This window comes from Haliotis cracherodii, unplaced genomic scaffold, assembly GCF_022045235.1.
Source record: "Haliotis cracherodii isolate W230 unplaced genomic scaffold, xgHalCrac1.p SCAF_2, whole genome shotgun sequence".
Lineage (NCBI taxonomy): Eukaryota > Metazoa > Mollusca > Gastropoda > Lepetellida > Haliotidae > Haliotis > Haliotis cracherodii.
This window is the reverse complement of record NW_027266275.1, coordinates 32,602,763-32,618,163: the sequence shown is the minus strand read 5'-3', so window position 1 is coordinate 32,618,163 and position 15,401 is coordinate 32,602,763. Positions and strand designations below refer to the sequence as shown.

At 39.7% G+C, this 15,401-nt stretch overlaps 1 protein-coding gene across 1 annotated transcript in view; it reads right to left on the bottom strand.

Annotated features, from left to right (window-relative positions):
- The window catches only part of LOC139467576 (uncharacterized), a 48,951-nt gene that overhangs the window by 2,597 nt on the left and 30,953 nt on the right, over nt 1-15,401 (bottom strand). Inside the window, exons 16-24 of the mRNA XM_071249113.1 lie at nt 14,012-14,274; nt 12,480-12,642; nt 11,162-11,284; nt 9,599-9,840; nt 8,181-8,481; nt 4,747-4,901; nt 2,743-2,884; nt 2,372-2,471; nt 260-510 (exon numbers count right to left, since the gene is read on the bottom strand). Of these exons, the coding sequence (XP_071105214.1) occupies nt 260-510; nt 2,372-2,471; nt 2,743-2,884; nt 4,747-4,901; nt 8,181-8,481; nt 9,599-9,840; nt 11,162-11,284; nt 12,480-12,642; nt 14,012-14,274 (1,740 nt within the window). The remainder of the gene's footprint in view (nt 1-259; nt 511-2,371; nt 2,472-2,742; nt 2,885-4,746; nt 4,902-8,180; nt 8,482-9,598; nt 9,841-11,161; nt 11,285-12,479; nt 12,643-14,011; nt 14,275-15,401) is intronic.

Below are 15,401 nucleotides of genomic sequence, written 5' to 3'. Positions count from 1 at the left end.
ACACCCATGTTTGATGGTGGCTTAAAATGAAACAAAACAACCCAAGAAATGGTTATTCGTTAGTCTCACTGTCGCAGACGGGTACCATATGTTAATAATTTTTAAAAAACAATCTGTTAATCACACTGAAATGCTTCAACTTGGCCCGACTGCGCGTTCGTTCACAATCAAGGAAAATTTCGGTCATGATATGTAAATTAGCTTGTGGCAGCGGTGTAATGCTAAGTCATTACTGCGCTGGAGTGTGAACGATACCTACCATCCACATCCTGTTGTTTTTCATCCTCATCATCGGAGAATTCTATGTCATTGACGTCATACGACATCTCCTCAAACGGTTCATCCATAGCACTGACGATGGTTGCGTCCTCGTCCTCGTCCTCGTCCTCGTCCTCTTCTTGGATGACAGACATGTTCGTCATTTCCATCAGGTCCGGCTTATTTAAGCTGTTGTGGATGTCCTCTAGGATTTTGGCCTTTTCGTCTGTTGAGCCGGTGGTCATTTTTTTTCTATTGAGAAAATATATGTTGATTATTTTGTATTTATGACCAATCTAGTTTGCTGCTAACGCCATCCATATCATTGCGTGTGTTTTTTATCTCCATACTCAGCTTCATAGATACCATAGAAGATCTAGATACTTTGGTTGACACATCATAGGCAGTTGTTCCTGAATAATTCATTTTCTCATTTTTTGTATCATTATTGTACTATATCCGAACACTCTCCTCCCAGAGTTCCTTGGGTCAACCGCCTGCGTGGTCTAGCGTCCGCCAGGAGAGCGGAAGGTTCGGGGTTCGATCCCCGGCCGCGTTATACCAAAAGACGTTATAATATGGTACTTGTTACCCTGTCTGGGTCTCAGCATTAAGGGGCTAAAACAAGGACTAGTCGGCTCGGAATCAGTATACTGTGTCTGAGTGGGGTATTCAGGTTAAACTGCGGCATGGTATATCAGTGTGCTAACACTATAAATCGGTATCAGTCCGGACTAGAACAAGCAGCCACACACACACCACACACGTGCATATGCACGTCACTATATACGAGTAAGTGCAATAATTTTGGACGCGACGTTAAACCCCATTTCACCTCACCACACCTCCTTGGGTCAACCTAGTACCTCTGCCACAGGCCAGAGAGATATGACGATTTGATATTTTTCAGTCCATTCAGCTAATGGCATTTGTGTTACATCTATTTCGTTTTTAAAAAGTCTACACGTTTCGACAAACATATGTCATGGAATGGTTAACTGTCATTGAGAAAATGTCCTAAAACGTGAAAAAGCTATAATAACAGTTTGCGTATTTATCTTTTGTAATAGTTGAACGGCTCCATGTGCAGACAGTTGAAGGTTAGCGATACGGTCATTTTAATGTGTAAAGATAGATTGTAAAAATCTTAACTGTATCCCTTGTAATAGTATATCTTTATTATTAGTGATATTCGAAACGCAGCGGTTAAGGACTGGTCATTAAGGGGTGTGGGCCGGGGATGTTTGTGGATGAGGTGCGTTTTATTTTTTTAAATATAAAATTCAGAGATTTAAATATTATTTAGAGGCGGCAGCAGGTGTGATACAGTCCGAAGACCAGTCCCTTGGTGTATCGGTGCTGACAGCTCTAAAGACAAAACAATGCGGACTTTATCCAAGGGAAATAAACAACTCAAAAAGAAGCGTCAGTTTCCTCCTTTGAATGTCCTTCCACTAAAATACCACACGAATTCTTTTACGAAATGGGAGTTCGTTATTCTTTTCCATGGCTTGCAAATTTATTTTGAAGCGGGTGGGTTGGTATAAAACATTTGTTTACATTTTTTTAGCGGGACGGACCGGCAGATATAAGAAGTACTGATGTACTAAGAACACATTACATATTTTTACATGTTACAATTTTTGCATGAAGTTTTACAGAAAATAATAACTTGTTCAATGTCATGATGGATCTCTTAAAAATATGTTTTGTGAATCGTTTTTTCAGCTTCTTCTTTCAAAGAAAGAGGGAGGTCGGGTAGCCTAGTGGTTAAAGCGTTCACTCGTCACGCCGAAGACCCGGGTTCGATTCCGACGTGGGTACAATGGGTGAAGCCCATTTCTGGTGTCCGCCGCCATGAAATTGCTGGAACATAGCTAAAAGCGGCGTAAAACCATACTCACTCACTCACTCAAAGAAAGAAATGATTGTCATGAAAGAGCTACAGAAATATTCTGTCCTCCCATCCCAAGAATATTAAAATGTTGGTCCTAGAATAGCCTAATATTCTTTTTGAAAAATATGTTTTACATATTTGTTAAAACTCCATACATAAGCGATTGTAAACCAGTCAGTGTACATGCGATAAGAGACTAGCTACACCTTGACGTACATTGCATCCTTCTTGACAAGAATAGCCGTAGCGATGAAGATTAAGACGACGATGACGATAAGAACGATGATGATTGTCCATTCTGGCGTCACCTTGAGAACTGCCAATAGTAACGTTTGATTAGGTTGCAGAATGATACCAATGTTCAAATGCACACAGCTTTTGAGAATTCATATGCTGCAAATAGGACTTTCAGTCAGAATTACGTCTCATTTTAATGAGAGATATGTTATATAGGATAAAGAAATAATTTTGCACTGATACAATTCAGTATCACCCCAGTTTTCATTGGTGCTAACATTCGCGAATTCAGTTTATATTTTTCACACGATTATGTTTAAAAAAAAATGGCACCAAAAATACTTTCTTACCGAGTGACTCGTCACTTCGGGTTATAGGAAATGCATGTGTTATGAGAAGGCGGCCATCTTGGTTCACCACACATGCGTACAGACCTTGTTTGTGGCTTTGAGGCATAAGAGTAACTGAGCTCTCATTCTGAAGACCAGGCAGCTATAACAAAAGATATAAGAAAATATCACTGTGAACTCGTCTTTTATAAACGGGTAAATTTACATATACCACATTTAAAGGGGAAGTGTACACGCAAAAATCACTTTCTTTCTTTTTCTAAACAAAACGCAATTTTAGAATTAGTTAGTATCTGTGTTTGAAAATATACACTCATTTTTTTTCACAGTGAAAGTAGGAAGCTCACAATAGTGTGAAAGTGATATGCCGTTATGAGGCCTTCGTTTTACGAGCGAAATAGGCCTGAGTTATCCCCCTTAGATTATGACGTAATTGGTGCCAATTCAACTGGGTCCCTGTCTATTCTCAACGCAAAAGATATCAAGGACCAGTTTGCGGTAAAACAACATGGTCTACGACACACTCCGGCGCAGTGGTGACTCAGCATAACACAATTCTGGCTGGCATCTGAGATGCTAGAATCACAAAACTGTACCTACACCACGTGAAGCGGCTCTAACAAAGCATGATGACGTCATAATGTTTATCAATTGGCACCAATGACGTCATATTGCAAGGGGCATAAGCCATGGTGTTTTTGTTATGGAAAAAGAACACTTGGTAAATGTGAAAAATATAAATCGTTTTAGTGCAATAAATATGTTAATTAAATATGATGTTTTTATATTTTTGTCTATGATACTTCTATGTTAACACTTTTAATGTGGAAAAAGTACAAGAAAAAATGGTTCATTTCCGTGTGAACTTGCCCTTTAAGGACCGGTATATGCCGTTTTTATTTGGTCCCATCAGGCGGGGAAACGGACGTTCAGACGCATGACTAAACACAGACGTTCTACAATCTAGCGTTCACTCTGTGAAGGTTACCACTTCAAAGAACTCTCACAAAGCGAAATTCATTTCTATGATATGCGTGCGCACACGTAGCTCAGCAATGTTGTCCAAGGCGCCGCTGTGCAGAGTTGCGTCCCTTTGGCACACCCGATCCAGGCAAGAAACATATATGGTCGTGGGTTCGAATCCCGGTTCGCCCTGATCATGTTTCTAGGTTTGTCAGCACCATAGCTGTGCCCGTTGGTTTCACCAAACTTGTAAACGTCTGAGACCTACATCACGAGGGTCATTCCTCCCACATCAAGCTGACACGCCGCCATATAACTGGAATCGTGTTAATTGGGCATTAAACTCATCTCATGCGAGCTCTCATTCTGAAGCCCAGTAAACGACCAGCTTGTTACAGTAGCTCTCTGATCAAGGTGAGACAAAGTATGTCATGTGATAATGGATGAATCCAAACTTCAGCATGAATTCATACAAAATATCAGAGATCAATGTAATGTCCTTCAGTAAATACTCGATTATCCTCTATTGTCTATCCATTGTACAGTAAACCTCGGTTATAACGAACTGACGGATATAACGAACTCACTTTTTGGGTCCCGACTATTTGCAGTAGTTATGCTGTATATATGCTTATAACGAACTACGGTTATAACGAACTAATATTAGTAGGCCCTTCGAGTTCGTTATAACCGTAGTTTACTGTATTACGAAATAATACCTTGGACCCATTCGGCACAATGACTTCGATTTCAACAAAAATATTCGTCCCATAAAATTACAACGAGCAAGAGAAATACAGTGCAAAGTTTGAGATGGGAGTGATAGAGGCGGTGAATTCCCTCCCGAAAGAAATCTATGGTCCATGTTTTTTATCAAAATAGAGAAAAATGTAGACTATATTATACATCCGATAAGCGCGTATGCAAAAACGGTGTTCACGGGACTCTGTTACAACAGTGAGATAAAATTCACACGATAATCGAAGATGCCTTTAGCGTGGCTGTGTCTGCTTTGCACCGAAACAACGTTTACACAATTACCCTTTGTCTGATATGAACTCCGTGTGACGAGTTGAGGAGCCTGTCTTCAATCAACCACTGTGCTTTTGCATCATGGTCTCCAGTGGTGAAGCTTGTGAAGTCGCATCGAAGTGTCACCTTGCTTGTTGAATGTTCGATGACATTGCTCACGTGTGCTGCACAAACACAGAGCATTGTATGTTACGTATCCTGTCACAAAGCGATATAAGTACGAAGTCAGTCTTAACTATCTATACTTTAACACAGACTTCGACAATCGCAGCGTTATGATAGTTTTGGGTCACTGGGCGGTTTCTCCCATTTTGACTATTCCCATTATGACTACTGAAAAATGAAGGGGGGTTAATGAGCCTACCGTGTATTGAATAATGGACTACTCCCGTCGTGATCTGTACTCTGCTCATATATACATGAACAATGTGGGGCGGTCGGGTAGCCTAGTGGTTAAAGCGTTCTCTCGTCACGCTGAAGACCCGGGTTCGATTCCCGACATGAGTACAAATTATGAAGCCTATTTCTGGTGTCCCGCGCCGTGATATTGTTGGAATATTGCTAGAAGTGGCGTAAAACCGTACTAACTAAAGAGAGATTATATTCTTTATTTTTAATCACAGAGAATACCTTACCAAGAAACATGTTCGGTATTCACAATAGCAATAACAACAAAAGCTATGTTTGCATTATTTAAGCACATCTTCCCGAAGCAAGGGAGTTAACTGACTCTAAAAGTCCAGTTTCCACTTTTATAGTCAGTAACTCCCCTGCCTCGGGAAGAGGAAGAACGCCATCTGACACAATGATTGCCCCGATTGTAATGTACGGTTCTGATATTTGGGGATTGGAAAATACAAACTGTATTCAAAGAGTACATTTAATATTTCTGAAAACAGCAGCCTATCTTTGTTACTCAGCACCAAAGGTTATGTTCTACGGTGAATTTAGAAAACCACTTTGTATTAAAATGCATTATCATATTTTGGCAAAAAAAAGTGCAACAAATAAGGAAATCCTAAGGTCAACAATTATTTTACAACAGTTTATCCTTAATGGACCCCATAATACAATTGACGGAAAAAGCCCAATGATTTATTTATATTATTTATGTGGGCGTTCTGAATTGTTTGATAACCCGTTTATATGCTCTGCACAATGGCTGGCTTCAAAGGTAGAGGACATATTTAAAGATCATTATCTGCATATCTGGTGCAGCGCTATTTTGGAAAGTCCGAAGGGTTTGTACAACAACAACAAAAAATGAAAGAAACTTTATCGTTTGAAAAGTATCTCCTTTCACCCAAAACTGTGTATTACCTTGTTCTCAAATAAACTAATAAATCAAAGGAAAAATACAGAGAATCTGTTTTATCTTTTCCCATTTTGACTACTCCGTATACTATCCCACTTCACAAAGAAACATACATAGAGAATACTACACTCATTCTCGTTAGATACCATTTTTACGAAACGAGTGGACTTTCTATGGTATCGTAAAAATGGTAACTAACGAGAATGAGACCAAACTGAAACCGGTTTCAAAATCTGTTTGCGCATGAATGTTGATATATGCCAAATATGGGCATTGATGACATTTCTATGCCATTCGTGACCAACTCGTGTTATTCCGGGACAAGCTTCTTGCAGGTTACGGAAAGGGGCGAGTGGTGACGAATGATTTCTATGCATACGCATTAACAACATGCGCCGGCAGTTGTGTTTGCAAACATAACAGCATCGTCGCTCAAGATTCTTTTGGAAGAATTTCTTCAACTTATGGTAATTCAAGCGCCATGTTGTTTGTACGCAGGACACCTGTAAGAAACGTTTAAAAGTCACATTAGCGCCGTGCTTTGAATATCGGACCAACAGTCGGTCACTCGCACTGCCGGAGTCCCGTCTGTGCATTCAAAATGTTTCGGTTTCCTTGGTCTAGCAGCTGAAGTTATATCATGGGTCACCTGATCAGAAATCAGGCACACGTCAATGGAGTTTTCGAATGATTTGTATCGTTAATGTTCACTTTGAGTGATCTGGTCGTGAACAAACAACTCCCGAAACAGTGCCACAAAATACGAAGGGGACACTGATGGCACAACCGGATCATCCCAAGAAAGTCTAGATATCTGACCAGATAGTTTAAACTGACCTCATTTCACCACGCTTATCCTTTTACGTTAAATCAAATTGAAAGTTGCGAAAGTGGTCGGGTGCGTCACGCTCATGGGGGACCCTCGGTCTATTTATCAGTAGTCGTGCATTGTAAATGGATATAGCTCGACTAAATAATGTCTGTAGAAGCTCTATGCATAACTTATGTAGAATGCAAACCGAAATTGATCCGTGTGACTATCTTGTTTGTAAATACCTCTCGCTCTCATGAGATTGCTTCAGTTCTACCTCGTGGTTGCAAAATGAATGACGTCTCGCGATGTTTTTATGAATGAAAAAAGTAGCCCCGGTGAGGCAGAGGTCACGGTTATCCAATCAAAACGAATAAAACAAGGTTAACCTTGTACGACACACGTGTGACGTACGGATTTAGTATCTTACTCCCTGTATCTTCACCACGTGGGTAATAAATAGCATTGTCCCCTGTGCAATAACAGTGTTGTGGAAGACAAGGCGCATGTTTTGATGTCTTGTACGATTTATGACGATATACGTTTTAACCTTTTTCAACATGAAACGTTCATAAACGCATAATTTTTTAGTTATGTCCAGAGTTTATCTGATTTTTATATGTTATAAGCCCAAACCTGTTTTTTTAATATTTTACAACGTCGTAGAAAGTTCTGATCTTGCGTTGTACAGTTCGCATATCATTCTATATGTCAGATTAATATCAGCCTTGATTAATTACATAAGAAATAGCTTACATAATATGTTTTACGAAACTCGTGTAATATTTCATATCTTACAAGAACTCTGACACTCTGTTTCGTAAAATCAGTTTGACACACATGCTAGTATAATAACCTCAATATATATACTATAAATACAAATGATTGCATAAGGTGAGACCCTTATAAAATATCTGTCTGTCAGTTTGTGTGTCTATATAGATGTGATAGGTAATAATCAGCTTCTGAGCCATGAAGTGTGTGTACTAAAACAGTAGTCATAATGGGAAGACTAACCCTGAGTCCACTTGCACAAATCATATTTAGCGCTCAGATTATCGTAAGTCTAGATTAAAGTAATAGCTGTTTTCAGAAATGTAATTCACATAGCTTAATAAAACGCTAGGAAGCTTTAAATAACATTCACGACAACAGAGGGGCGTGAAAAGACAGCACTTGCTTTTCTGTAAGGTGAACTAAAGTGTCAATATTAATTAATATTCATCTCAAACATAGCCAGACTTGTTGAAATATTATACTTCTTTGTCAAACAGTTAAGTAGTTAAGCCATTGTATAGATATTCTGAAGGGTTATACTCGAGAAGGAATATCCCATGGAGTTGATGGTCCCAGCTGTATCAAACAGAGCACCACGTCTGAAGGAGAACGTCTCATCGTTGACGACCACTTTGTCCACGTTGCCATCGTATCCCTCTCTGACACCTGTCGTGTTGGCGATGACAGCCCATATGGGTGGAGGGGCGCCACCTATGAAGACCTCTTTCTGAGGACGATAGTTCCTACCAATACAGCTTATTTGCATGGCCTCTCCTTTGTCCAGCCTTAACACGGAGCCATTGCCTTCAGCCTCTATTGTCAAATAGTACCAAGTTCGAGTCTGCAAAATACGCCAGTACCACTGCTTTATAATACCATTGAGTTAACACATAAAATTGTACATTCTTTTGATTTTTTTACATTTAGTAGGAGCTGAACGAAGAAATAGACTTAGTTTAGTTTTGTTGAGGTGGTCAAACATAATGTCGTGACAAATACTACATTTAAGCTTGATTTCCTTCCAAGTTAAAAAAAATAGCTGCACCTTCAATATTAATTGAAGTAATTCAAACTAATGTGATTGTCTGAAAGTTCACTGCAAGAGGTATAAAATGTGCGTTTTTGGGCCCACTAGATATGCATTAAGAAATAAGGAACAACTGAAGAAATTGATACATGACACTTGCATGTTCTTGACTCATATCATTACCAAATGTAGAACAAAGTCTGGAAGCTTTTCCTAATGTATAAACAAAAAAAGTTACGGGGCATGCATATTAAATATTTTTTTGGATGTGTTTTAGTTGAGACTAAGCACAGAATTTCCTTAAATATATTCCCAAAATGAATTTACGTGTGTTTTTTTAATCACATTGTTTCGAGATTGCTAAAAGCCCCACACTTCTGACTTACATTCTTCTAACAGCATATGCCTGGCGAATCTTACTGCGTTACAGTTCACATTACGAGTGATGCTGAGCTTCACTCAAGTCGCCCCCCCCTTACAGTGGTTGGTTGGTTTGTTTATAACGCCGCACTCAGCAATATTACAGCTATATGATGGCAGTCTGTAAATAATTGAGTTTGGACCAGACAATCCAGTGATTGACATCATGAGCATCGATCCACGCAATTGGGAACGATGACATGCATCAACCAAGTCAGCTAGCCTGACCACCCGATCCCCATAGTCGCCTTTTACGGCAAGCAGTGGGTTGCTGAAGACCTGTTCTACCCCGTATCTTCACGGGTCCTCTACACACTAATTTTCAGCAGCTTAGACCACAGAACACCCATGCCCCCTGTACATGGTAGAAAGAAAAAAGTATAATGTCTATCATGAGAGGATCCCTGAGGACTTCCATAACAAAGACAATGTTGTAAGTTATGGAACCCACAAGTATAAAATTTGTGGTGCACACAAATCATCCCCTAAAAAACCCCAAAATGTTACTTACTTGGAATACAAATGTTTTTTGACAAAATACGTATTTCTTGTTACAGGCAAAGCAGAGTTTCAGTGCGCCTTGTTCGGAAAACAGGGCGATGTAGGATCCAGGCACTACGCCCTCGTTATATAAGATGAGGCCATTAGATTTGCGCATGCGCACTGTCATCACAATCTTTAACATCCGGTCATGTCGGAAGGCTAAGCGAGCGTAATGTCGGCCTCGGAAGTCAGGGTAGTTGACATCAGCTTCTGAAACATGGATCCAGTTTTTAATCAAATTCCATTTGTGCATGAGGGTTCACATGTTGTGGATAATGGTTAAGTGAATCGGTAATGGTAGTGAAACTTGTGTCCTGGGGTCCGTTCCGGTCAGCGCTGAGGTGATTATAGCTCTCATCCTTTAACATAGACTTACGGCTGCCGTAGCGCTACGATCGCTTGTGGAAACGGGGTCCTGCCATAAGAACTACACTCGCATCGGCATTATTTCGGCCGTATGGCTACGTAAGAAGACCGCTTTCGTGGTTAAGTGGATAGAGCGTCTGCCCAGAGAGCGGATGGTCGATGGTCAATCACCGACCGAGTTATACCAGAAGACGTTAAAAAGATGGTACTTGTTGTTACCCTGCCTGGCGCTCGGCATTAAGGGGCTAAAACAAGGACTGGTCGGCTCGGAGTCAGAATAGTGTATCTGAATAGGGGTATCCATGTTAAACTGCGGCATGGCACATTTTGTATCTCTGTGCGAGCATTACTGAACCTGGATTAGTCAGACTGGTACAAGTGGACGCACAACCACACACTCACATACGTGCATGGCACGTTGCACGTCTTTAAGGCAACGTTAAACCCCATTTTACCTCTTCTAATTATATAAGCTTCATTCGATTGGCCATTTATAAACTACAGCATGTGATTAAGGATCCGTTTTTGGTATTGTTATACATCTATTAAGAATCTTGCAATTCCATTGGTTAATCCGTACAAAGTGACGAAACATTTCAATATAGACCCCAAATTATATGACTGACACTGACCTCGAATAATGACTCATCACATGATCAGTACTGACCTGTCACGTGATGAATATAGACTCGTCTGCCAGCAAACAAGATGGCGTCTGGTATACTCACATTTTACGGTTCGCAACTAAGTTACCGTAATGAAACAGGTGACGTTTTAGAGGCTTTATAAACTTTCAAGTGAATTTTGGTGTAACAACACGAATGAGTACTCTTGACGAGGCCAATATGTGTAAACAAGGACAGTCGGATCCGACCTCTTCAGCGGTCAGACCACCCCAGGCGTCGGTTCCTTGTGTCCTTGTTTTCGCATATTGACCTCGTCAAGAGCAATTATTTGTAAATATCTATTTGTGTATTTTTGCTCATTTGAATACATGCTTATGTCACAGATTATGTCTTTTATTTGAACACATACATTGTCACATTCACAGGTTCATGATGACACATGATATGATCCAAGCTAGAAGAAGAAGATATGGCCACTGTTTAAACCTGTAACTGTAGTTTCGGCTTTAAGTTCAGAGGACAGGAAGGCATGAGCTCACCTGATTGCTGTTTCTCAATTAACTCTTCTTTGTCAGGTGATCCTATACCTAACCAGAAGGGCGACTGGTAAAGAGCGATGTCCTTGAAATTAATACGTAGTATGGAGACCACGCCATGGAAACCTACAACAAATTGAAACCTGTTACAAGTGCAATCTTGTTTCAGACAATTTACGGTTCTAATAGGACTAACGACAGCGCTACAATCCCTTTGTGAAAAGTGACACAGGGCCCCGTTCCACAAAACGATCTTAGCGCTACGACTGCCTTTGGTCTATGTTGAAGTATGCAAATGGGAGGTGCAATCGTCTTAGCGCTGAGATACCTTTGTGGAACGGGGCCCTGAATATGCAAACTTTAAAAGAGTATTTTTTCTCGTCTTTATATGACAATTTAACTTGACATGTTCCTTTTTTCTTAAATATTCCTTTCCCGCAAAGCGACTTTTGTGAAATTCCAATAAAACAGATGGGAGTTACGATCACCTTAGTGCTCAGATAGCTCTGTCAATTTTGAGGATCCCAAATAATGAAACTGATATAGGACCATTCATTTTGAGCACAGTTGGACCGCTGCAAATCTTATTGTGCGGCACAAAACAATATTCATCCACTCATTTACTCAAGCTCCAGATGTAGAAACCAACAGTTTTAGTCTACTTGTCCTCATAACCACAAAATATGGCAAAACCCTTAAAATGGCAATTTTTTACTGGTCCTTATGATAGATACCTTAACTATTGGGCAGTTTGACAAGGACTATAGGACCAGTGCCAATTTCTAACGCTGACGCTGCTCTATGACCACTTGCCAGTATATGTCAACTGTCCCTATATTGTTGCAACCAAATCTATCATTTTCCACATTACCCCGACGGCGTGGATTTTCGCTCATAATATCAATCACTATTACATTAACACAAGTACCGTATTCGACGTAATAAGCGCCCCGCTCTAATAAGCGCAAGCGGCGATATTTACATATATATTGGCTAGTGAACAATCCCAATTAGCACCCCTTCCGATTGATCCATGTACACAAGACTTCTTTATTCGTGTATGATAATTATGGGCAATTTAATTCTCGAAAATATATCCATCGTGTATAATACCACAGATTTTTCTTTTATATCATTTCAGGCTGTCAGCATAAACCACAAAATCTTTCAACTGTTTTTTATCTCACCAAAATTATATTCTTATAAGAGCCCCTTATTTTTAATTTTGAGAGCGCCCTGTGCGCTTATTACGTCGAATACGGTAAGCACAATAAACATGCATTTAGTCACTGGGAGGTCTGTAACTACGAATTCTACTTACCGTTTTTACCGGTCTCTCCAGTGCCAACCCTCATGGAACCATCTAGATTCATTTCTTCCAAAAACGGATTATCGGGGATAAATGTAGTATGTTCGCCGTCATTTACTCGGATGTAGCTTCTGACACGTGACACAAACACAAGCAAGTCGTTCCATTCCGATGCCTAGATGAAAGGAAATATCTTGGAGATTATCATAGTGTGTCAGTAATCATATCCTAACATATTACAAACTAAACAGATGTTGCGTTTCCGTAAACTTCGCCCCTGGCGAAAAAAACCAATGTCATTGTTATGTGTAGCTTACATTACAAGAGAGGAAAATTGTGAATTTACATTTCAAACATTATTGTTTCTGAAACCATTAGGTCAGTCATTGAAATGAATATATAATTGAAAAAAAACAATATTTACTATAAAGTGACAAAGGTCTGGGAAAGTTTAGACCAGAAAATTAAAACTTGCTTTTAGGAATTGGAACAGTATATATTTCCCTTACTGGACGTTTTTTGGAAATCGTGGAGTTTTAGTTTTATGAGGCAGCTCAATCCAACATGAATTCGTTGGCCATTACATTTAGAATTCAAACTTTCTAACAGATGTTTCGTTCCATAAATTTTGTGCCAAAGCTATTGTAAGTGTATGTTGAAGCATGGGCGTTACGGTCGTCTTTGCACAAAAATCGCTTTGTAGAACTGGGCCCTGGTACTAATCACAATATAGCAGGATACTTGGGTCAGTGTATTCCAATAATATAAATATTGCACTTATATTAACTGTCGGGCAAAAGAAAGTACACTTGAAAATTGGATTTGACCAAGATATCACAAACGTTACCATGCTGAAAACAATTGCTGAAACAATCTAAACATTTTTTTTCTTCTTTTTTTTTATTCGAAACTTTTATTCTCAGGATTGTTAACAATCCAAACTTAAGGTCCAAAACACAACCTTGATACCTATATCAAATACATTACCATCGAATAACCATTTCTTGTTTGTTAAATTTTTAGCCACCATCAAACATGGGGGTATACCTTCTTTTACCCGGCAGTTTAGTTGAAATGCTGCGGGAGACAAAACGTTAGCAGCAATCTCATTACAATCAGATCTTAGGACATCCCATTACGGGTCACGTCAGACCGACCTTGCGCGAACTTTGACCGACCAATGGAATGACCAATCAGAAGGCAGCTTTCTCGTGCTTTACGGCACTAATTTCAAATTGGCGACTACGCTTCGAAACATATTTTGACAAATTTACGATTACAAATTTGAAACCTGAACAAAAGAGCATTCTGGAATGGCTAATAGATGGTCTAGATTGTATGGATTCAGTAGTTAAACCCGTAACTATCGTTTGCAGTTAAAGTTTTCGAGGTTGCATGATTAGAAATCACATTCCGACTGTCACTTTCTCTGATTGGTCGGATGAAAGGTCGTTCTGACGTGACCCCTAATGAGATGTCCTCAGATCTTTGTTTAGTGGTAGCGAGAACTGAGGTTGCTGGTTACAGCGATGTTAAATTCCTACCTTAACTGAAGTTTTGGCTAATAACTCAATGTCCCGTCCATTAATCGTCAGCCCTAAAAATGGGCGATAATTTTTGAGACTAAGAACGAGATTGTGGGTGCAGTCAAACGTTCCTTCCATGCATCCTCGATGACGATAGACCAGCGTTCCGGACGGAGACAGTGGCTTCAAGCGGAGATACATCAACAGATACCGGATTGGTTTAGAATGGGGACTGTACGTCAAATAACTGTTTTTGTTGAACTTCACAGCCGCTTCGTTTCCTGGAAGTACGTGCGGCGGTTACAATAACATGAGACACAAAAAGTGCAGTGATTATCTGCACCCGAGTGGATAACTTGTGTAATAACTAATCACGAGGAATAGCTGTATACTGAACAATTAAATTAAGGATCATGAATATGTTTATGGATATTTTTTTAGAGTGAAAACTGAGCATACAATTTCATAAAATAACTCTTTTGTTCAATATGCGCGATTCCTCATAACTTATTATATACAGTATATATAGAATACTAACCGAGCTCCTGTGTAATACCAATTTTATGAAACGAGTGCCAAGTTCTGTTATCCAACGATCGAGCGAAAGCGAGTCAGATACCACAACTATTCACGAATTTCATAAAATTGGTTTTACACGGGAGCGAGTTTAGTATTTTATTTATCACTTGCCTTTTATAACGTTTTTAGAATTATACTGTTGAGTGTGAATAGGCTGACACCTACACGATCCACGGCATAATCCAATTGAGTTTACCAGAATAATACTTCAAACACGTCAAAAGTTCAAACGTGTGAATTTAATACCATACAACGGTCCAACTTTAGAATTCAGGCGTCCGTTCCACAAAATTATCGTAGCGCTAAGGTTATCGCAACTCACATACCTAGAGTAACGACTGTCGTTGTGCTACACCAGTCGTTGCGCTACAATACCATCGCCTTGTGGAACGGGGCCTTGCACCTCACAGTTTACAATCACGTCACTTGACTTAATTTTGGAATTTCGTTCCAAGATGCATCAGCGAAACAATGCCATGTGACGTCAGCCTAGCAACAAGGTTGCTGGGGTCATCGAGTGAGCATAAGCTCCTCTCAATGATCTATCATCTCCACACGCAATGTCGTTGAATAAGCTAAAAGGGATGTTGACTGTTTTCATTATTTGTTCGGGAACGTGTTCCGACAGTACATAAGCACGCGTTTTGGTATTACACAATGTGTAATACAGCTGTATGTTTATCAAACGGGTGACCTCTTCGCGGGCAAGTAATAAATATATTTATCATATATACATGTATTATAAGAAAACGTGTGGACATAATTTCGCCAATGTATTGTTGGATTGACGTCATAAATTCGTCTGTGACGTAATGAACAATGGATGACG